Source organism: Triturus cristatus, chromosome 12, assembly GCF_964204655.1.
Source record: "Triturus cristatus chromosome 12, aTriCri1.1, whole genome shotgun sequence".
NCBI classification, from domain to species: domain Eukaryota; kingdom Metazoa; phylum Chordata; class Amphibia; order Caudata; family Salamandridae; genus Triturus; species Triturus cristatus.
Window position 1 is genome coordinate 76,412,936 of NC_140595.1, and position 22,851 is coordinate 76,435,786.

At 48.6% G+C, this 22,851-nt stretch overlaps 1 protein-coding gene across 1 annotated transcript in view; it reads right to left on the minus strand.

Moving 5' to 3' along the window:
• Positions 1–22,851, minus strand: part of TIMM44 (translocase of inner mitochondrial membrane 44) — a 122,363-nt gene that overhangs the window by 9,061 nt on the left and 90,451 nt on the right. Inside the window, exon 12 of the mRNA XM_085639907.1 lies at positions 13,851–13,961. Coding sequence (XP_085496033.1) covers positions 13,851–13,961 — 111 coding nt within the window. The remainder of the gene's footprint in view (positions 1–13,850; positions 13,962–22,851) is intronic.

A 22,851-nucleotide genomic window follows, 5' to 3' on the forward strand; every position in this document is an offset into this window, starting at 1 on the left:
GCAGCTATGTAGGATGGAAAATGTCCCAGGAGTCTCAAGACTGAATGTTAAGGCTGGTATGGGCTATGTGAAAGCTTCAATGCCTGCGCCTGGATACCGTCACGTGTAACGGCAGCGCTCGACAAATCCACCTTACATTACATTGTTTGGATGTGGACTAGTCTGTCCTAGGCAAATAAAGCCCTATGCTGGCACGCTTCTATAACTATGCAAATAAACTGAATCCACTGAAGCAGAGTAAGAAAAGACTTCTTCTTGTACACTGAGAATGTGAGAATCCAACCTCTCACAAAAGGGTGATTACTGTGAGCTGGGCTCATTGAAGCAATCCAAAATAACAAGTGGTCCCCATTTTTAACAGAAGGCTAGTTTTACTGTTTCTTCAACCTGGAAGGAGGTACTCTCAATCGTCAAGATATTTGTGTGGAAAGGATGTTTATGAGGCGACAGGTGGAGACCTCTTTAAAGACCAAGGGAACAGCCTCAAGTGATGATCAGGAGGACCCAATGGTCTGAAGTTATCTCCCACTGTCTTTGAAGGAAGGCCAACACCAGTGCCCGCAGGGATTTCTGCACACAGTCCAATGTTTCAGAAAGGTATGGCAGTGGTTCGGATGGATGGAGAAGCCTGGTGCTCTTCTACACCTGGGAAAAAAAGATGGTTATTGATGACACTTTGTCAATCAGTGACTGCTGAACTGGTGACTACACTCTTTGAATTTGCGATATTGATTGTGTTAGATTTTTGTGGAGAACATCAAACCCAGTCCACTGGTGGTAGCACAACCCTAACCAAACCTTCCAGAGAGTGATCTGCCTCGGCCATTTAAAGACTTTGCCATCAAGTGGCATAACCAACAACTAGGCCAGGGCATCACACTAAGAGTCCATCTGTTCTCAATCATGCATGTCATGAGTGAACCATATCTACATCCACGATGTCCACGTCCACGTTCTTGGCCTATTTCGCCACAACTGCCATGATGCAGGCAATCAATCCCATACATTGTGTGCTAAGCAAGTGCTGATAAAAGAGAACAATACAATTAACAAGGGCATTACCGGTGTTTAGGAGCCTTGAAAATGCCACAGCAGCCATATCCTATCCATAAGGCATATCTGTAGCTCTCTAGGATACATATGGTGTTAGTGGTCGCTTGCTGTACAGATCTGGGCACGAAGAATTAAGCCACTTCATATCCCTCTCTGGTGAGAGCGGAGAGAAGTTGCTATGTCTCCGTTTCAAAGCAGATGCTTGCACGAGCAAGCTTTCTGGCGTGGGGTAGGCTGTATACAACTCAAGTCAGTGGGCAAAGTTGCATGATCCCTGAAGGCAGCTCGTCGACAAAGTAGGAAAAGGCTAATGTTTCCCCCAAGAGTTTTTGCCTGTGAACAATAATACTTTCTCCAGTGCCCCAGAGCTTATCAGGCTTGCCTTTTTGTGTCCTGATTATCTTAAGGGAATCAAAGTGACTCATAGTGAGCATTCGTGTTAGAGATAAAGGGGCTAGATGTTCACTAGGATGTCGGATGCTCTCTAGTTAAACTGGACGCAAATGAACCTTCAGTGACACTGAAGAAGACATTAGCAGAAAAATGCCATGGTAGCCTGTTAGCAATGAACCTGGGAAGCATTGCTGTGGCAATCTAACTATATGAAATGCCAGTAAGAAACAGTCAAGCAGTCCACGGGGTGACTTCAAAGCCAATAAGAGGGGTGTTTGTGTGCAAACAAGATGCAAAGTATGACAACGCGTGGATCCCTTAATTTATTGTTCTCTTGAACTCTCCGGTGGCTCCTGATCATCCAGAAGCGCCAACACCTTACTTCTGAAGCCACAGCGATTCCACAAGAAGAAAGCTTACAACCGATCTTTCTCTGGGACTCCCCAGAGAATTTGGAGCTCCTTGCCCCCTGAAGTCAGAATGAATTCTTCCAACTATCTCCTTCAAGAAAAAGGTCAAAGTACCCCTTATGAACAAATGTCTTTCCTAGACCCTAAGATACCCACCCCGATTCCTCAATCACACTCATGACTACTTGTCACCGGCCACTTTAGTGCTTTCGACTTATCAGTCCAGACATGATCAAGCAATTTTCTTCACAACGATATTTTAGTTTTTATTGGTTTATCTCCGCTGCTCTCAGCGCATTGTAAGCTTAGCCTCCCTTTTTTTGTACTACCCTACCTTGTATTTCTTCTCAAATATCTTATCATTGTTATTATTGCTCTGCTCTCTGTACAAGTCAAAAGCGCTCTGATACCCGCAAGGGTCATGTTTGAGTTATAAAGAAAATGTTAAAAATAAAAGTAAATAAAATAGTTCATCTTAACTCTCAGGACCCCTGCTAACGACAGGTGGTGTCAAATCTAGGGACAACAAATCCTAATCATTGTTTGTGGGAACAACTTCTCTAAAGCAGTCACGACGAGAACCCTATCTATGCCTAGCAGCGAAACTATGCAATTTCAGAATCGAAGACATTTTTTGTTGGGGTGCTGTGCCTTTCTCAGGATTTTTTTGTGATTCTTTTCACTTTTGATTCTCATCTGCTGAATTCCAATATGAAGTACCATCCTGCGACTGAACAGGTTGATAGTGTCCACAAGAAAAGCAAAGAAGAGGTAGGGAAAGCAGAGGTAAAGGTCGTGGACCTTCAGAGTGCACATCAATACTAAGAGACACTCTCCTTTGCTCGCATATCTAATGTGAGAGCGGCGGGCAAGACACAAACATGTTAATGCTTTCTTGGCACCGCACTTCCCTTCATGACTGACGCAAGCAGCCGCCAACATTAGAGTTAGGCACATCAGAGAGCACGAACAGCAAAGCCACTTGGTGGACATAGTCTATCCCACCCAACGGCGAAGCCTTTTCAGAGATTGCCGGTCCAGACATGTCACCGTTACCACTTGATTTTTAACTTTTCACGTCAACGCAGGGTATCGTAATGGATTGTGGGAACTGAAGCTCGTATTTCACCAGTGACGACGGACCAGACAAGCAAGTGAATCCATGCCAAAATTGATGAACTTAACACTAAGGAAGGTGATCTAAAAGGCCATCCTAACTTTCTAAATACAGCTATAGCTGTAAATAAAAGGGAGCGAATCCTTAAATCAAGTGTTGATTGAAGGGGCAAGGACAAGTTCTTTCAGGCTTTGAAGCTTTATGAGCGGAAAGTAAAGAAGTGCCAAGTGCCCCTCTTGAGCTGTAGCCGGTCCTCAGAGGAATTGACAGTTATCGCTTTCACTAAGTGAGAGTCGGCGCTAAAAGCTTGACGCTGCTTTTATCAATCCTACTGAGAGTAGTTGGGTGCTAGTCGTGCAATCAACCACACATAGAATGAAGTTCATATTCAGCTGTTTATTCTGAATACATATTTGCTCAAACATTCTTGCTGACTGCACACAATGCAAAAGCATCACGCGAAACATGCAAGGCCCTCATTTTTCAAGGCATTTGTGATCAAATCAGATTTATGGCCCTGTCCGTTTAGCTATTTGTTCTTTGAAGGATAACTGAGTGATCTGCATGTTTTAGTGAAGCATAACAAATGTAAAAAAAATCAAAGCCAAGTGTGGATAAACATGTTTCACACAATGTAAAACACCTATACTGCAGCTAAAAGCTGCTTTTCATTTTTTTTATTTTATTTTATGCTTATTGTATGATTTTCAAGGTTAAACGCGTGGGGTTAAGAGCAGCAAGGACCATCTTTCTTGGGAATAACCCACTGTCGTACCTATTCCCTGAAGTGGTTTTTATGAGATTAAACTGTAGCTATCTTCATATAAGAGTTAAATCCAGTGAGAGAACTCGGAAGAAAAACACCAGCTATGCACTATCCAGTGTCCTTCAAAAGGGGCGTGATCAAACGCAAGGTCATAATCTGCTCTAGGAATGAGGGTTCAAACCAAAGCAATAAGAGAAAACATTGGAAGAAAGAAGCTTTTGAATGTATGTTGCGGTTTAATGTATCACTTTTCTACACCCGCTGCGAGGTCATTTGGGTTCCCTATTTTGTTTCAATTCCATATTTCACTTTCTCATTTACTGCTACAGTATTTGGAAATGTGCTTCTGCAACTAGCACAGGTCACAGAAATTAAAAATGATATATATAAACATTCAATATCAAAAGAGTTAGTATACTACATGTATTTTTATTTTTTTGGCAGCGTCATTGATACGTCACCTACAGAAATGGTGGCTTCCAATCCTAGGTCTGCCAGCCTGGAGGCAAACCCCTTTATATTGGCACCCAAAAAGGATTTCCTATTTAACATTCCAATGTAGTTATAGAAAGAGGCATCTGCGCCTGCAGGGTCTCAGATCTGCAGATGGACTACAGTCACCGCCCAGGCAGCCCAAGAGCACACAGACAATGAATGGAAAATGACGTCGGTCGCTCATAACTGGAGAATGTCTGCACCATCAAAGGCCAGCGCAGCATCAAGTGAAGCCTACATTTGGGGGAAGCATTGTGAGTACCGCCCCCCACGGCTGTAAGTATAGGAACAACAGGAAAGGTTACCGCAGTGTCCCTCTAAAGCTGGACTTGTTATAAGGAGGTCAAAGCTAGTTGACAAGGTAGGACACACAAGTATTTTTCAACGTTTTGTTTTTTACAACGTTGTACCTTGAAAATGTGAGCATGAGGCTGACTTTTCTGTTGCAGGCCTGAAACGCAAGTGACGGGGACACGGTGACACCCAAGGTATAGAGGCGTCCGACCAAGAGAGACAGCTGGTTCTCTTTTGCCTGAAATAATTCACAGATAGCCACTCCAAGTCCTGTAGGAAATGAAATGACAGAACATCTCTTGTATGGGTATACCAATGGGAAAGACAATGGGCACCAAGCGGGTTCCCAAAACCCCCACCCTAGGGAGAGGATGTGGCGCAGTGGCCAGAGCCACTGACTCAGGGGTAGGGGAATCTCGCCGCAACATCCTGTGATTCTGGGCAAATCAATTAATCTACCCATGTAGTGCATACCCGCACGGGTGCTGAGCCATACTAAATAAATCTACAAAATCTGCAAACCCACTGAAAGGGCTCCCATTATTCCCACCCACCCATATCATAATCCTGAAATGGTAAACCAGAATGCCAGGCTTGGGAACAGAACCAGACCCAAAGACTTAAGTGGCCCACTCGCCCATTTAACAGCATCCGTTGTGTCAATCAGGGGTTGTAAAGGCTAGTCTTGCTTTGTTCTTTGGTGCACCGGGCTCTGCCTCTATTGCCATCTGTCCTGAAGGCATTGGTGTGAATAGAAAACAGGCTTAGGAGTTTCCATTTCTTGTCTATTAGCCACTCAGCAGCATATCGAATCTGTTGAGGTGCTATGGGTGGGGCAAGCTTCCAATGATATACTAGTGACTCAGCAGCGCGCGGAAGACTCCGGATTTAAATGCCGGCAGACACAGATGCATTAGCTGGCTACTGCCAATAGACATCAGGTTGGCAAGTAACAGCAGAAGCAACCACCCAGGGACTGCAAACAACTGAAAACAACACTTGGCAGTGATAACACTTATGCTAGAAAGAACCATATGGGGACAGAAACGCTATTTGATTTAGGCGCGTTTATCCTTCGTAGCATTGCAGAGACCTCAAAATGCAAGTCACCCTCCCCCTTTAGAGAATTATTTTAAAATGCTGCTGTAAATAAAACCTGAATTAAAAGGGATCTTGGACCTGTGTAAGTGAGCCAACAAAACTTGTAGCCCTAAATGGAAGAAGCTTAAATCTGAATGTGCGCACGGTCGCAATGCAGTGAAAGAACACACACTCCAGGTTCCAAACCAGGTAATTATGCTGCATTTCAGGCTAGGTGGCATGTAACACCAAGAAGGACAAGTATTATGCATACAGGAAAAAATGGAACACCCTTGAATGCTAGAATATTTATTGACAAGCTAACATTGCTTGTCCTACAAATACCAGAGTTAGGTGTATGATACTGGCGAGCGTCCACAGATCAGATGTTGAAGAACTTTGATTGGTTGAAGAAGCTGCCAAACCACGTGTAAAGAATGGTTTTGACGCCCACTAGAGGAAAGCACCTGATAAGCGTATGTTTGTGTGTGCAAAGGTCAGCTACCCGGCCCAACAGGAAAGGGGTTCTCACCCTAAAGGTATATGTTTCAGTCTATCCACAGTGCAGCACCAGCTGCTACCTGTGTGAATACGTGTCACAACCAGTGAAGTAGGGGTCAGCCCCAGCAGGAACAGTAGCCACAGCTACCTGCAGAACAGAGGACCACAAAAAGACAGTCCGTACTCAGGGAAATGGTGAGTGCCTCATAAAACAGACAGAACTTCCTGTGAAACCAGCGCCACATTTCACCATCACCGACAAAGGACCAAGCAGCCCAAGTGCAACCTCCTATTCTCCAGTATTGGGGTGTCTTTCATAGATTCACATGCTTGAATATTCCCCGTCGTCGAAGTGGGAGTCCCACGGTACATAACATAGCAATGTAGTAATAACATAAGCCTAATAGGCATAAAAGAAAGTAAAGCCATAGAGTTTTTATGGATAGACAACTTGTCACATATTAACATATTACTGTCATAATGTTTTAGTCCAAAATCCAGCCAATCAGGCGTCCGCACCCTCTAGAACCTTCTCCCCAGAGGCTCAGGTCCTCAGATTTTCTACCGCACGTCGTGTGAAGGGAGTCTTCCTGAGCTTGCTCAGTTTTTCTTCTCATATCTTCTCAGAAGATTACCTTTATGATGTCTACTACCAAGAAATCCCTCTTCAGACCTTGTGGAAGTTGTGGTAAACTGAGGCTTCATTCTGAAGACCTTCACAAGAAATGTATTTATTGCCTATATCCTGAACATCAGGTTAAAGATTGTAAAATTTGTAGGACCTTCTCTCAGAAGACTTTAAAGGACGGAGAAGGGCGTCTCCTTCTGTGGCTGCAGAAGTTGAAGACTTCAGAGAATCCTCTCTAAGATGTGGAGAGTGTGTCTTCAATCAAAACTGCTCCCTCCTTGAAGATAGCAAGCGACTCTCAGAAGGTTTCTCCAAGACCTAACGTGGTGAAAAAACATCATGTTGATAAGCCCACTATCCAACCTTTAACTTCAAAAGGGGTGATTCTCCCCCCCCCCCAGGAGCCTTTCTGAATCCTTTACGCCCCCGAGATCTGATTCTCAGGCGTCAAAGACTCCATCTACGCAGTTTTTACCTCAGAAACTGCCTCTCTCGTCGACGAGCTCATCAACGCTTCCTCCGTCGACGAGAGCTGCCGTTGTCGCATCTACGTCGACGACTTCGACTTCTGTGTCTATGAAGCCAGCTATGATCCTGTCGTCGGCATCTTCACCGTCGACGTTGGTATCTGTTAAGGTGAGACCCATTTTGTCTACAATGCCTTTGACTTAGTCGACGACGGCAAGCAAACATAGGAAAAAGCATACGTCGTCGACGGTGGCTTCGTCGACGGTGTCTTCGTCATCGACGGTGTCTCAACGTCGACTTTTAACGTCAGCAATAATGGCTACGACTCCATCCGTAGATCTGGTACCACTAAAGTCTTCAAGCTCTTTACTTCAACGACGACATTCCTCTTTGGATACCCTAATGCCAATTCAAGCTCCTTCTCAACCTCCAGAGGTGCTTTTTACGTCGGACGATGAGGAATCCGAGGATGACAGATTTCGGGCTGCTCGCAGTCCCTCTGAACTTCTAATAAAGTGTCAGGACTCGGATGATGATGACTTACAAGAGGAAGATTTCTCTATTTGTGACACACAACCGGCGCAGGAACTTCCTATGGCACAAATGCCTTTAAGTCTTATTTCCAACCTCCAGTATATGTTAGATGACTACTACCACCGTTTTCCACGTTCTGTGCAGACTTCCCCAACGCGGCAGGTACCTCCACAACCTCTTCCAATTAAAGAATCAGTGGCCACACCTACGTCGGCGACCAGAGTTCAACATCTTGAAGTTCCTCAAATCATAGAGGAGGACATTGTCGAAGAGCAGGATGATGACTGTGACAAGGAAGAAGGTGAGCTAGATGACGGATCCCTTCTTTCTGAATGGGACAACTATCAAATCCAAACGCCATCTCCCGCTGATCCAGCTCCTTTGGATTCTCCACCGGTGGTTTTCATTTGCTCATGGAAAGAGCAGCTAAAAGATTCCACCTTCCTATGACCACCAGAGAGGAAGATTGTTTCCTGTATGATTTTAAGGATCAACCTCAAAAACAAGTCTGTTGTATTCCAATTATCGATTTTATCTGGCAAGAAGGCCTCAAGCTAATGCAAAATCCTAATTCCATTCCAGCTATCATACCTAGGCTAGATAAAAAATACAAAGCCCCTCCAAATTCACCTGCTTGTCTAATTTCGCAAACAAAGCCTGATTCCATCATTACTCAGGCAGCTCAACGTCAATCCAGAAACCCATAGTCTCCATTGTCTGCACCGCCAGATCGAGAGGGTAGACGCCTGGATGGTATTGGAAAGAAGTTTTCCACTATGGCTGCAACTACAGTTCGTGCAGCCAATTCTTTAGCTATCTTGGGCCGTTACGACCGCCAAATGTGGTCAGACATATCTCTTATAGACCTTATCCCAGAAGCGTCTAGGCCAGAGGCGCTAAAAATTCTTCAAGAAGGAGAAAGAATTTCCTCGGAAATTATTGATTGCGCTATTGTCTTCCACTGGTTTCCGTCTTTTGGCTGGTGCAGCAGTCCTCAGGCGTCAGGGCTGGTTACGGGCCACGTCTTTTTGTCAGGAGGTACAGACAAAAATACTGGACATGCCTTACGACAGTGAATCGTTGTTTGGCCAGCATATAGACGATGCCCTTCAAACAATTAAAAAGGACACCAACACTGCTCGTGCTCTTGGAACTTCACAGTTCAATAAGCAGCCTTTTCAAGGCTGTCATGTTGTCTGTGCGGACTAGGACGGCCTTGCCGGATATGTGTGGTTGAAATGCCTTTAGTGCTAAGAATATTGCTAGTAGCTCTAGATGGTTGATGTGGAGCAACTTTTGCTGAGGTGTCCACCTGCCCTGCATGGTGTGATGTAGTAGGTGAGCTCCCCAGCCGGAGAGCGATGCGTCCGCTGTTAGTACTATCTGAGGAACAGGGTCCAGGAACGGTCGCCCTTTGGAAAGGTTTTCGGTGGTCCACCACTGCAGAGAGCGATGGGCACGACCGTCTACCAACACCAGATCTGTCAGTTGACCCTGGGCCTGGTTCCATTGGCGCGCTAAGCATTCTTGGAGAGGACGAATTTGGAGTCTTGCATGAGGTACTATGAAGATGCAAGAGGCCATCATCCCTTTGAGCTGCATGAACACTCGAGCTGTTAGACAGTGTTCTGGTTGAAATTTGGCGCGTAGGGCTTGAATGTTTGCTATCCTGGCAGGACTGGGGTAGGCTAGCGCTTTTGAGGTGTCTATTGTGGCACCTAAGTACTGTTTTATGTGGGACGGTTGCAGATGGCACTTCGTGTGGTTTACTGTGAAGCCCAGTTCGTGAAGTAGCTGTATAGTTGCATGAGTGTGTTGTACACACTGGTTGTATGAGTTGGCTTTTATTAGCCAGTCGTCGAGGTATGGGAAGACGTGTATGTGTTGTCTTCGCAGATGTGCTGCCACGACTGCTAGGCACTTGGTAAACACACGTGGTGCTGTGGTGACTCCGAATGGAAGCACTTTGAATTGATAGTGTTGACCGTCCACTACAAATCTGAGATACTTTCTGTGATCTGTGTGAACGGGAATGTGGAAATAGGTGTCCTTGAGGTCTAGGGTGGCAAGGAAGTCGTTTTGGGAGAGCAGGGGAAGTACCTGCTGAAGTGTGACCATGTGGAAATGGTCTGAATGTATATAGGGATTTATGGGTCTGAGGTCCAGGATGGGCCTTAGACTGTCGTCCCTTTTTGGTATGAGGAAATATAGGGAGTAAACTCCCATATTTTGTTGGTGGGTAGGAACTGGCTCTATCGCACTTTTTTGTAGGAGGGAGATTACCTCCTGTTTGAGAAGTGACAAATGTTTCTGTGACATGGGACGTTTTTTTTGTGGAATGTTTGGGGGGATTGATTTTAGTTCGAGGCAGTAGCCTGACCGAATTATTTGTGTCACCCATTTGTCTGAGGTGATAGTAGCCCAGACATGAAGGAAATTTTGCAATCTGCCCCCGACTGGAGTGGGATGGTCTGGGGGGAGTGAAGGGAAGTCATTGGGTAGGAGTGGAGGCAGAGCAGGAGGTATTAGTTTTGCCTCTGCCTTTATTAATGTTACCCTTGTGGCCACCTCTCTGGTAGCCCCTAGTGAAGGTGGATTGTGTAGGGGCTTTATAGGACGTAGAAGAGCCATCGGAGGAGTAGCCTCTAGATGTGCTTCGAAAGGAAGAGCGGCGAAAGGAGCGCCTAGGAGAGTGTGACTGTAAGGCTGCCATAGATTTTGCCGTATCGGTGTCTTTCTTCATTTTCTCAAGGGCTACGTCTACGTTTGGGCCAAAGAGATGTTCTTGGTCAAAGGGGGGGTTAAGGATGGAAGCCTGTACCTCTGGGTTAAAACTGGAAATTCGCAGCCAGGCATGCCTACGAAGGAGGACGCTGGTGTTAATTGCCCTAGAGGCGGTATCGGTAACATTGAGGGCGCAGCGTATGGAGGTGTTGGTGATGGTTTTTCCCTCCTTTATTAGCTTGTTAGCTCTATTTTTGTACTTGTCAGGGAGATGTTGCATGATTGCTTCTAGCTCATCATAATGTGCCCTGTCGTATCGTGCTAAAAGCGCTTGTGTGTTCGCAATGCGCCATATGTTGGCCGCCTGGGATGCTGTGCGCTTGCCAGAGGCATCTAGGAGTTTGGACTCTTTATCAGGTGGTAGTGCCTCGCCTGATGCCTGGGAGTTTGCACGTTTCCTTGCAGTGGAGACTACAAGGGAGTCTAGTGGTGCGGGCCCTCTGATGTAGGTGGGATCTGTAGGGGCGGCTTTATATTTCTTATCGATACGAGGGTTGATGACCCTGGCTCTGACCGGGTCTTTAAAGAACTCTGGCGCGTGTTTGATAACACCTTTAAGCATGGGCAGAATGGAGGTAGCCCTGTGAGTGGTATCAAAAGTGTTTAGGAGGAAGTCCTCCTCCACGGGGTCTGTATGGTGATCAACTCCGTGGTAGTGTGCAGCCCTATGTAGCAGCTGGTTAAACCCCATAGTGTCTTCGGGGGGGTCGGCGGTCTTAAAGGGTAGATGTCATCCTGCAGTGACGTTAGGAATGTCTGGAATGTTGTAATCGTCCCACGGGTCTGGGGAGCCTGTAGGAGTGGGGTCCCCTGTGGGTTGGTCATGGGGTCCCTCCCCTATGTCTTCATAGACATCATCATCATCCTCATCTGGAGAGGGTGTGGGGGAATGATGAGGTAGGGGAGGCGGAGGAGGTGGAGGAGGGGGTGAGGGTAGTCTTAGAGGGGAGGTATCACAGTCTTTTTTCTTTGGAGGTGGAGCCGGGGAAGGCTTGTCCAGCGACCTCTTTTTGATGCTGATCATCAAATGTCCAGTTTTAGGGTCTTTAGTAAGAGTTCGGGCCGAAACAGTTCCTCTGTGAGCGGTCGATCCGTCGGGGCCGAAGGGGTCGGAGCCGGTGGTTTTTTAGTCTTGGAATCATCAGTTCGTTGTTTTGAACTGTGTGGTTTAGACATGTCCGGTTGTTTCCTCGGTTCCGAGATGGCTTTCGACTTCGAGGTGGTGGTGTCGATGGCTTTGGCTTTTCTGCTCGGTTCCGAAGATGGCGTCGATACCGAGGGGCTAGTGGGTGTCTTCAGCGCCGAATGTTTCGGTGTGGAACTCGGCACGGAGGAAGCCATTTTCTTTTTCGGTGCGGAGTGTTTTTCGGCACAGACGGCAGGCTGGCTCGAGGCCGAGCTGCCAGAAGGCTTGATGGGCTTCTTAACCGGGCCCGAAAGCGCGGTATGGGAAGCAGTGTCTTTGGTCGTGGCTAGGCCCGAGGGCGAAGGCGTGACTGAAGCCTTTTTCGATGCCGTCGAGGGTGGGGGGTGGGGATCGATAGTAGTACTCACGCCTCTCTGTGCCGGAGTGATGTCCTCGACATCTGAGTCATCGGCTTCGGAGGCACTGACGAGGCCCTCTTTGGTGTGCTGTTCTTCGGGAACATCGACGCCTTCTCCGAAGATGTCGTCGGGGATTGCAGTCGACGCGTGTGCCATGGTTCTCCTGGCTCTTCGGTCTCGAATAGTCTTTTTGGACCGGAAGGATTTGCACGCCGGACAGTCTCGAGCCTCGTGTCCTAGAGAGAGGCAGAGGTTGCACACCTCATGGAGATCGGTGTTGGGAAATTTGGATCCACATCGAGGACACTTCTTAAATGGAGTCCTTTCCATGAGCCAGGACCGGAGCTGAGGTAGGCCCGAAGGCCTGCGTCGACGCCTGCAATCGAAGTTTTTTGATGAGTCGCGTCGAGTGGGGAGATAGCGATCGAGAACAATACCGGAGCGCGAAGAACACATCCGAGCCCGATGGCGGAAAAAAACAATCTGAGGATGGAGCCGAAGCACATGCGCAATACGATCCAAAGGAGTCACATACCTCGTGACTTCCAAAGACTTTCCAAGAGAAAAACAACTGCAATATCCGGGCCCAACACCAGATGGCGATCTATGCACAGTGTGTAATCTGCAGCTCATATGCCTCGAACATATATTTATATGCCTATAGTCTTTTGAACTGGGTATTGCTATTGCTTTGATTCTTATGTACCTTGTATTATTCTGATATCACTGCTCACTACTCTTATTCAAGCATGTGAATCTATGAAAGACACCCCAATACTGGAGAAGAACAAAAGTTACTTACCTGTAAACTGTGGTTCTCCAGTATTGGTGTCTTTCATAGATTCACATGTGACCCACCCACCTCCCCTCAGAGGCTCCCATCGTTTATTTGACTATTATGTCACTCTTGTGCTATGAAAATCTGAGGGCCTGAGCCTCTGGGGAGAGGGTGCGGACGCCCGATTGGCTGGATTTTGGACTAAAACATAATGACAGTAATTTGTTATATATGTGACAAGTTGTCTAGCCATAAAAACTCTATGGTTTTACTTTCTTTTATGCATATTAGGCTTATGTTATTAATACATTGCTATGTTATGTACCGTGGGACTCCCACTTCGACGACGGGGAATATTCAAGCATGTGAATCTATGAAAGACACCAATACTGGAGAACCACAGTTTACAGGTAAGTAACTTTTGTTCTTCCCCTGGATGACAGTTCTTAACCCACAGAACCTTTACTAATATTGTGATGTCACTTTCCAAGGAACAGGCAACTGCACGCTTCTGTTAGCAGAAGAGGCGTCAGCCTCAGTGGAAACAATGCATACCTCATGGAATAGGCGACACTGCAAATCAGAATGGATGGCATCCCCCCAGCAACACACAGAACAGGGGTCCATACGCTACTCCAAAAGCGTGCGCACACACACACTGAACAGGCGATACCACTGCACCCCTGACCACTATGAAACCATAAGACGACTTCCCAAAAGAGAGGGAAGATATAGGTCCGGAACGACTCCTCAAGGTATAGTTGATTATTGTGACTTAGAATCCAAAGTGGAGAAAAGCAACATTCAGAAGACTGTTCACTTCATTAGTAAACAAAATGACAGATACATTCATTGAGCACTGAATGATTTCATTACACAAATGAAATTTCCTACTATTAATTTAAAAAGTGTCGATAATGCTCCTAATGCCAAGCAAGCTCCAGGATTCATTTCAGCTGTTTTCACGAGGCACAGTTCATCAATGACACGAGAGAGTCACTTACCGGATCCCCTTCCACCACTTCGCCTTTCTGATTCCTAATCACCATCACGACCTGGGCCTGGAAGGTGATGATCAGCACAGGACCCTGCTCCATCATCTTCCCCATCGCCAACTAGACAGGGAAGCAATAGAAATGATGCATCCAGTTACACCTTCCATCCTAGGGACAATACAGTCAGTCCTCACAACAGGATTCATTTCATTTTATTTATTTCAAAAGTTTTATATAGTGCGTACGAGGCCAGATGGCAGAGCAGTATACAGCGGGAACTGGACAATATGAATTAGTGCAGTAATATGGACGCCACATGGGGTGCAGTTCTGTAGATTACCAAACTAAAAGTATGTACAGATAGGAGTGTATATTGTATGTCAAACAATTAAGACAATTCCTGCTGTTAAGGAGCCTTTCGTGTCATATCGTTCCTCAAGCACCCGGCAGCAGTTGTGACATAGTTGTATTACGGCATCATCTGTGAACAGGTCTCCACTCTAGAACAGCCTCTATCATTTAACATTTTGAAGTCAGAAGTTTTGGGGATTACAGTATATGCCACTTTGAAGGAATACATATTGGAGTATTTTTCCACCATTACAAAACTGGAATCCAGAGGCACTTACCAGACGTATCTATAAGGAAATACTGAGACGGACTTCTCGACTGTGTGGTGGATGCATACATTTACATTCCACATGGCTAGTATTATGCTTGATAACCCCCCACTCACCTCAAAACAAATAAAGATGTGGTCCTGATGAAGGTGGATACAAATAAAAAAATCCCACCGAAACGTGCGTTGATCTGGTTGTACCTTTCTCAACCCACAACACTACAACGGAAGGTTTCTAGTCATATTGTCACCATTCATACCAGCAGTGTATGTGGTTTATTTGGAAGGTTTTATATGAGATAAGAGCATGCCAGCTGTTCAGTGTGCACGATGTGAGAATGGTCAAGTGTGGTTGAGTATATAGGGGGGTAGGTCTTTGTCTGTATTAACAGACACATTTCTTTTAATTGTCTTTTTGTTAATTGTTTCTTTGATAATCTGACATATTTGTATTATTATATATGTCACTAGGTGAAGACATTACATGATAGTATCCTTGGTACATATAAAATTTCATAACATGTTTTTAATCATGTAATTTTGTATCATCAAATGAAATATGAAAAAAGAAATCATTTTTGTATAAGCATGCTAATATGTTTTTATAAATAAACGACATATAGAAAATGTACATGTCGATGATCTAGTTAGTTCTGGTTAGCCCCTGGAACCCTAGTAGGCCCACATAGAAGCAATCCAGGTCGTGTGGGAGTTTCTTTAGTTACATATTGTGTCCCCCCCCCCCTTCTCCCAGACCTAAAAGAAGTCACAGGGAGTACCTTTTTGTTGTTAGTGTCAAACTAAAAGTCTGTACAGATAGGAGTGTACTGTATTCCAAACAATTAAGACAATTCCTCCTGTTAAGGAGCCTAACAAGTCCAGTCACCCTATAAAACAAGTATATCCACACTAAGTCTTACCAACCTACAAACCGGAAATAAGGTACTGCCTACCGTACAGTATGCAGATACTGCAAGTAACCGAAAAATTCCTGTATTAAGTCATGGAATTCCGAGGCCGGCTTTGATATTCTTATACTCAAAAGTAGGAGCATTTTTTTCCTTTTAAGACAGAGTGAAACAATCATTCCTCCACAACCCTGATTTGAAACCTACATCTTATTGCCTGTTTTATGAACGACACTATTGTTGCAAGTATAAAAGAAATATGGTGGAATATGTCCTAGAAAAATAAAAATACCATAGTGAACCTTGTAAGTCTTTGCGTAATACTTTTAAATAGTTTAAAATGCCACATCCAAAAGCTGCTGTAGTACAGAATGCTTATAACATGCCTAGATTCCCAATTTCCTGTAAGTATTCCGGCACTGAAATAAATAGGTGCATGCCATAAAAGTCTTCCTCCATACCAGCTAAAGATGATGCATTTGGGACAAAGCAGTTATTAAGAAAGATCTGAATACCTACTCATCAATTTCATTACTAAACTGCATTTTTAATTATTTTTTGTGACTTGATTTTTATACTGTCTGTTGGGTGTGGCCAGAGACAATGTGACATTACAGCTTAGTTGTAATTTAACTTAAGTGTCACTTTATAATTATACAGTAGTAGAGACGTCACAACTAGAATGTATCAGGAAATTTACAAATAGAATTTTAGACAATGTTTACAGGTTTCTATCTAGAACACATACTATTGAACCTGTTATGGCACACTGAGGTCTGGGTAGGAGTCTTCCCTCTTGAGTAAATGAGGTCATATGAAGAGGAGAGCCCAAGTTTTTCAACTCTTTTTTAAGGCGGAAAGGGACAGACTATGGCGACTTAAAGGGGGAAAATTAAGTTTCAACTTTGGGTGCCTTTCGTGAAAAAGAATGATTTAGCATTTCACACGCTTCTGCTGAAGAGTCTTTTTCAATCAAAAAAATGTAGAAAAAACGAGATCACCAGAAAAAGTGCGTCAAACCTACGAAGTTAGAGACCACCCTGAAATCTTCAGTTTCATACCTAGGTAATGAAAGAAGTCAGAGCATACAATTTTGAGAATAAGACAAGTTAATCTGTCCAAAAGGGTCCACGGGCTCCATGGTGCCTTCCCCCATGACTGCAGAGTCTCAAACGGCCACTACTGTCGCTGAGGCGGCGACTCCCTCGGGTCCACAGTCCGGCGACATCTTGTGCGAGTTCCGGGTCGCCACGTCCGGACCTCTATCCATGGGGAGAGTTGGCCTAAAGGCTAGGGCTGTCGCCCTCGAATCTGGGGAACTGGGTTAGAGTCTCGGCAATGATAGCTGAACATCCTGTGATTCTGGGCAAATCACTTAATCTCCCCTTGCCTAAAAATGAATGTGTCCTCATGTAATGCAACCGGTGCTATGTAAAGGGCTCGAATACCCGATCCGGGTCAAGTTCGCGCTATATGAACAAGTTACTTACCTTCGGTAACGATGTATCTGTAAGAAACATTAGTTAGTTAGATTCCTCACCTTAGAATATCCCCAGGCGTCAGACTGGATCCGGAAGATTTTTCGTCAGCAATACCCCTTGCGCGTCGCTAGGCGTCGTCTGCGGCTCCGCGTCCGTCGTCGGCGTCGTGCGTTGGGATGACGTCGTCGGAGTACTTAGACGCCGCTCTCGCGCGCTGACGTCAGTTCTTGTACATAGCCTTCCGCGCCAGGAACGCAGAGCCATGCAAAGACCGACACTGGTGCCAAAAATAAAATCTAGGGGCCTGAAAAGGATAACCTTAACCCTAGATGTCAGTTCGCAGAACGGGGAGGATGGGTGGGTCGGTGAGGAATCTAACTAACTAATGTTTCCTACAGATACATCGTTACCGAAGGTAAGTAACTTGTTCATCTGAAAGAAACACGTTAGTTAGATTTCTCACCTTAGAATAGATACCCAAGCAATACCATCTCCTGGAGGACAGAACGGCCAAAGAAGCCATCCCTCCGGACTTGGCTGTCAAGGCAATAATGCCTGGCAAACGTGTGTAGCGAAGCCCACGTTGCCGCCTGACAGATGTCCTGCAAAGGGACACCCCGTCCCAAAGCAGTAGTAGCCGCAGTGGCCCGAGTAGAATGGGCGCGCAGCCCAGCAGGAGGGTCCTTTTTTGCCAAGGAATAACAAATTTTGATGCACAAAACGACCCACCGAGAGATGGTCCGTTTGTGCACAGCTTTCCCCTTCTTAGCACCCACGTATCCAACGAAAAGTTGGTCGTCCACCCGGAACTGCTTTGTGCGGTCCAAATAAAAGGAGAGCGCACGTTTTGGGTCCAGACGGTGGAGCCTCTCTTCCTCTTTGGAAGGATGCGGAGGCGGAAAGAAGGTGGGCAAGGTGACAGACTGCCCAAGATGAAATGGAGTCACCACTTTCGGAAGAAAGGAGGGACGAGGCCGAAGGACAACCTTGTCCGGATGAACAGACAGAAAAGGAGGCTTTGAAGATAAAGCCTGGAGCTCACTCACCCGTCTAGCCGAGGTGATGGCTACCAGAAAAGCAGTCTTAAGAGTCAGAAGACGAAGGGGACAATTGTGAAGAGGCTCGAAGGGAGCGCACATCAGGAATGTCAAGACAAGATTCAAGTCCCACTGAGGCATTACAAACGGAACAGGAGGGAATGTGTGAGTAATGCCCTTTAGAAAGCGTGTAACTACAGGGGACTTGAAAAGAGAAGGCTGATCAGGAAGCCGCAAGAAAGCAGAGATGGCAGCAAGATAACCTTTCAGGGTGCCCAGGGCAGAGCCCTGCCGGGCCAAAGAAAGAAGAAAGAGGAGAACCTCAGAAAGAGGGACGGAAAGGGGATCCACAGCCTTTGCTGTGCACCATGCCACAAATTTGTTCCACCGGCAGGCGTATACCGTCTTTGTGGAGGGACGCCTGGCTGCCAGAATGATATCACAGACTTCAGGAGGCAAGTCAAATGGCATCAACTGCCGCCGCTCAATCTCCACGCATGGAGGTGGAGGCTGGACAGGTTCGGGTGGAGGACCGTCCCCTGCTGCTGCGACAGAAGATCCTCCCGAAGGGGCAGACGTATCGGAGGATCGGTCAACATACTGAGTAGCTCGGGATACCAGTACCTTCGTGCCCAGTCCTGAGCCACCAAGATGACTTGGGCCCGGTCGCGCCTCATCTTCTTCAGCACTCTGGGCAGAAGTGGTATAGGCGGAAAGGCGTACAACAGACCGCAACTCCACTCGTGACGAAAAGCGTCGCCGAGCGAGTGCCGCCTTGGAAATTCCAACGCGCAGAACTGCTGACATTGCGCGTTCTCTTCGGTGGCGAATAGATCTAACCAAGGCTCTCCCCACTGCTGAAAGAGACCTTGCGCCACTTCGGAGTTCAGACGCCATTCGTGATCCATCATGCACCGGCGGCTGAGTTCGTCTGCTCTGGCGTTCAGAGAGCCCGCCAGATGTTGAACCACTAGGGTGACGCCCTGGTGTTCCAGCCACGTCCAGAGGCGCAGAGCCTCCTGACAAAGGGTCCACGACCCCACCCCGCCCTGTTTGTTGCAATACCACATGGCAGTGGTGTTGTCCGTGAACACCTGCACGACACTGCCCCTGACAGAGGGAAGGAAGGCTTTCAGTGCAAGCCGGATCGCTCTCAACTCCAACAGGTTGATGTGGAGACGAGACTCCGCCGGAGACCAGAGGCCTCTGATCTCCGCCTCTCCCATATGGCCACCCCATCCCAGGAGGGACGCATCCGTCACTACGACATGCTCCGGTTGGGGAAGGGAGAGGCTTCTGCCCATGACCCAATCGCGGTCCGTGAGCCACCACTGCAACTGCTGTGCAGTGCCCTCCGAGATCAAGACATGGTCGGACAGGTTGCCGTGATGCTGGGCCCACTGAAACTTCAGGTCCCACTGCAGAGCCCGCATGCGCCGCCTGGCGTGATGCACTAGTAGGATGCAGGAGGCCATCAGCCCCAGAAGCCGCAACACTAGCCTGACCAAAACCCAGGATAGAGGCCGAAAGATGGGAATCAGGGCCTGAATATCCCGGACCCGCTGTTCCGGTGGATAGACCCGGAACTGCGCCGAATCTAGAACCGCTCCGATGAAGAGGAGCTTCTGAGAGGGACTCAGGTGTGACTTCGGCACGTTGATGGAAAACCCCAGCAAATGCAGGAGATCCGCCGTAGTCTGGAGGTGGGAGACGACTGCCTGGGGCGAGCCCGCCTTCAACAACCAGTCGTCGAGATAGGGGAAGACTGGAACCCCTGATCTGCGCAGATGAGCTGCGACCACCGCCATCACTTTCGTGAACACCCGAGGGGCACTGGTGAGACCGAAGGGGAGCACGGTAAACTGAAAGTGCTCTGGGCCCACCGTGAACCGCAGGTAACGCCGGTGGGCCGGCAGGACGGGGATGTGGAAATATGCGTCCTGCAAGTCCAACGCTACCATTCAGTCTCCGGGGTCTAGGGCAGCTAGAACCTGAGCCAAGGTCAACATCTTGAACCTTTCCTTCCGGAGGAAGGCATTGACGTTCCGGAGGTCCAAGATAGGGCGTAGGCCCCCTTTGCCCTTCTTGGGAACCAGAAAGTAGCGGGAATAACAACCACGACCTACTTCTGGGCTCGGAACGCGCTCGACGGCCCCCTTGGCCAAGAGGGCCGAAACTTCCTCGTGGAGAAGATTCAAATGATCCCCCGAGATACGGTGGTGCTGCGGTGGCATGGCTGGAGGGGTCGTCTCGAAGGGGAGGGAGTAGCCCCTTCGGACGATTTGCAGCACCCACCTGTCCGATGTGATGGACCGCCAGTGGAGCAGGTGATGGCGAACTCTGCCGCCCACTGGCGTGGAATGGGCCTGAAAGCTCGGACTAGGAAGGTTTTGAGGCGGATGCTGCCGGGGTGGATGTGGACTGACCTCGTCGTCCTCCAGAACCGCCTCGGCGGAAACCACGTCCGCGACCGCGCGCAGGTTGATTCTGCGGCTGGTGGCTAGGCGTACGTGAGGAGGCACCCCTTCCTTGGCCACGAAAGGGGCGAAAGGCGGAAGTGTGCGACCTCGGGGCCGAGAGGCCCAAGGACTTGGCCGTAGCCCGGGAGTCCTTAAAGCGATTCAGCGCACTGTCCGCTTTCTCGCCAAAAAGGCGAGTGCCATCAAAGGGCATGTCCATGAGAGAGCTCTGGACATCACCCGAAAATGACGTGGACCGCAGCCAGGCGTGACGTCTAAGCGCCACTGAGGTAGAAATCGCCCTACCCAGCGAGTCCGTGGTGTCAAGCCCACATCTTATAGCATGTCGCGCGGCATCCCTCCCATCGGCCAGAGCCTGGGTAAGTCGTGTCCGGACCTCCTCCGGACACAGGGGCAGCGCGTCCTCCACCGCATCCCACAGAGAGTGGGAATAACGGTCCAAGAGACAAGCGGTGTTCAAAGACCGCAGGCCCAAACTAAGGGAAGAGAACAGTTTCTTGCCAAACTGCTCCAGTCTCTTGGAATCCCGGTCCGGCGGGGCGGTCGGGAAAGAGGATTGGGAGGTGGAGGCCTGGATAACCAGGCTCTCAGGGGTAGGGTGTTGTGACAGAAAACTGGGGTCGCCCGGAGCAGGGCGGTGGCGCCTGGCGACGTTCCTGTCCACAGGAGGAACTGTGGAGGGCTTGGACCAGGTGCCCTGTAGAACGTCAGTGAGGGCCTCATTGAATGGCAGCAGAGGCTCAGTGGAGCTTGCTGCAGACTGAAGCACCTCAGTGAGGACGTTCGTCCTCACCGCCACGGCAGGTAGCTCGAGCCCAAGGGCTGCGGCCGCCTTGCGCAGCACCATGGAGAAAGCAGCACCCTCCTCCGAAGCCACAGTCGGAGGAGAGATGAATCCAGTGTCTGGCGAGGTATCCAGACCACTGGCCTCCCCCAGTTCATCTGCCCAGTCCTGGGACAGTTGGGCCTGAGCGGCCATAGGATCCTCGGATCCCTCCCAGTAGTCCCCATCATCCGACTCCAGGTGTAGAGGAGAAAGTAACGGAGCCGGGCGGTAGACAAAATATGTCTCTAGCGGCGCCAAACGCGGCGTCCATCGACGCCGGACCGGCGCCGGGCCCGGAGCGGGACTGAACTGGGGCACGACGTCGAGCGGAGTCGACGTCGGCGTCGGGGATGGAACCGGAGTCAACGCCGGCGGAGGAGGCGTGACAAGGTTGACCGGCGTCGACGGGGACTCGAGAACGGGTCCCTCGGGCGCTTGCGGCGTCGAGGCCGGAGCCGTCAACGGCGCCGGGGCCGGAGCCACCGGCAGGCAAGGCAGCCCAGTCGGGTCCGCGGGGCCCGAAGGCGCACCAGCGGGCGCCGACGGCGGAGCCAGCTTCCTCATGGCCGAGAGGAAGGCACTGACTTCCGCCGGCGTCGCGTCAGTCCCAGGGACCGGAGGGTATGGGGACGTGCGCGGCGCCTACGGCTCCGCCGGAGCCGCGGGGGTGGAACCACCCTGACCCTCGACCGAGTCGCGCGAGCGGAGTCCGAAGAGCGATGTCGCCTCTTGGACTTCTTGGAATGCTTCGACTTACCCGAAGACTTGGATCCCGACGACCGATGGTGACGTCGGCTGCCGAGTGGCGAATCTCGAGAAGCTTACGGGACCGCTCCCGTCTAGCCTTCGAGGTCAGGGCCTTGCAGTCCGAACACGACTCCGCGTCGTGATCGAGGACCAAGCAGTAAAGACACCGGCGGTGATGGTCCGTAACCGACATCAATCGGTTACAGTCCGTACAGGCTTTAAACCCAGGCATACTACCGGCACCGGTGTCGAGACACGATCAAAAAGGATCAAAAAAGTTAGTCAAAAATTGACTAAAGGGGTAGCTCTCCCGGATCTGCGCTTACTGGCGCGGAAAAAAGAAGAACTGACGTCAGCGCGCGAGGGCGGCGTCTAAGTACTCCGACGACGTCATCCCGGCGCACGACGCCGACGACGGACGCGGAGCCGCAGACGACGCCTAGCGACGCGCAAGGGGTATTGCTGACGAAAAATCTTCCGGATCCAGTCTGACGCCTGGGGATATTCTAAGGTGAGGAATCTAACTAACGTGTTTCTTTCAGATAAAACTCTGTACAAAAAAAAAGGCAATTTTGCTTTGTGGGGCAACAAATAGCCCTCGGCATGGCTCCGGCCATTTCTTCAATGTTTGCCACTTCCTCTGGCGCTGCCGGTATCTCATGGTGGGCTTCAGGATACACGGCTCCAGGGTCTTTCAGAAGGCAGGAGCACAGCCGCCACCACTGCCGGTCAGGTCAAGCCCCCAAGAAAAGTTAATCTGAATGGACACCTGCTCATTAAAAAAATCAACTTCTGAGGACTGCGTATTTGGGTGATGGGACAGGTCCCTTCGTGAAGAGTAACTTTGATGGAAGAAAGGTGGATGCTGGAATTCCAGAAAGAACAGTGTTGCCATAATCTAGAGAGAACCCT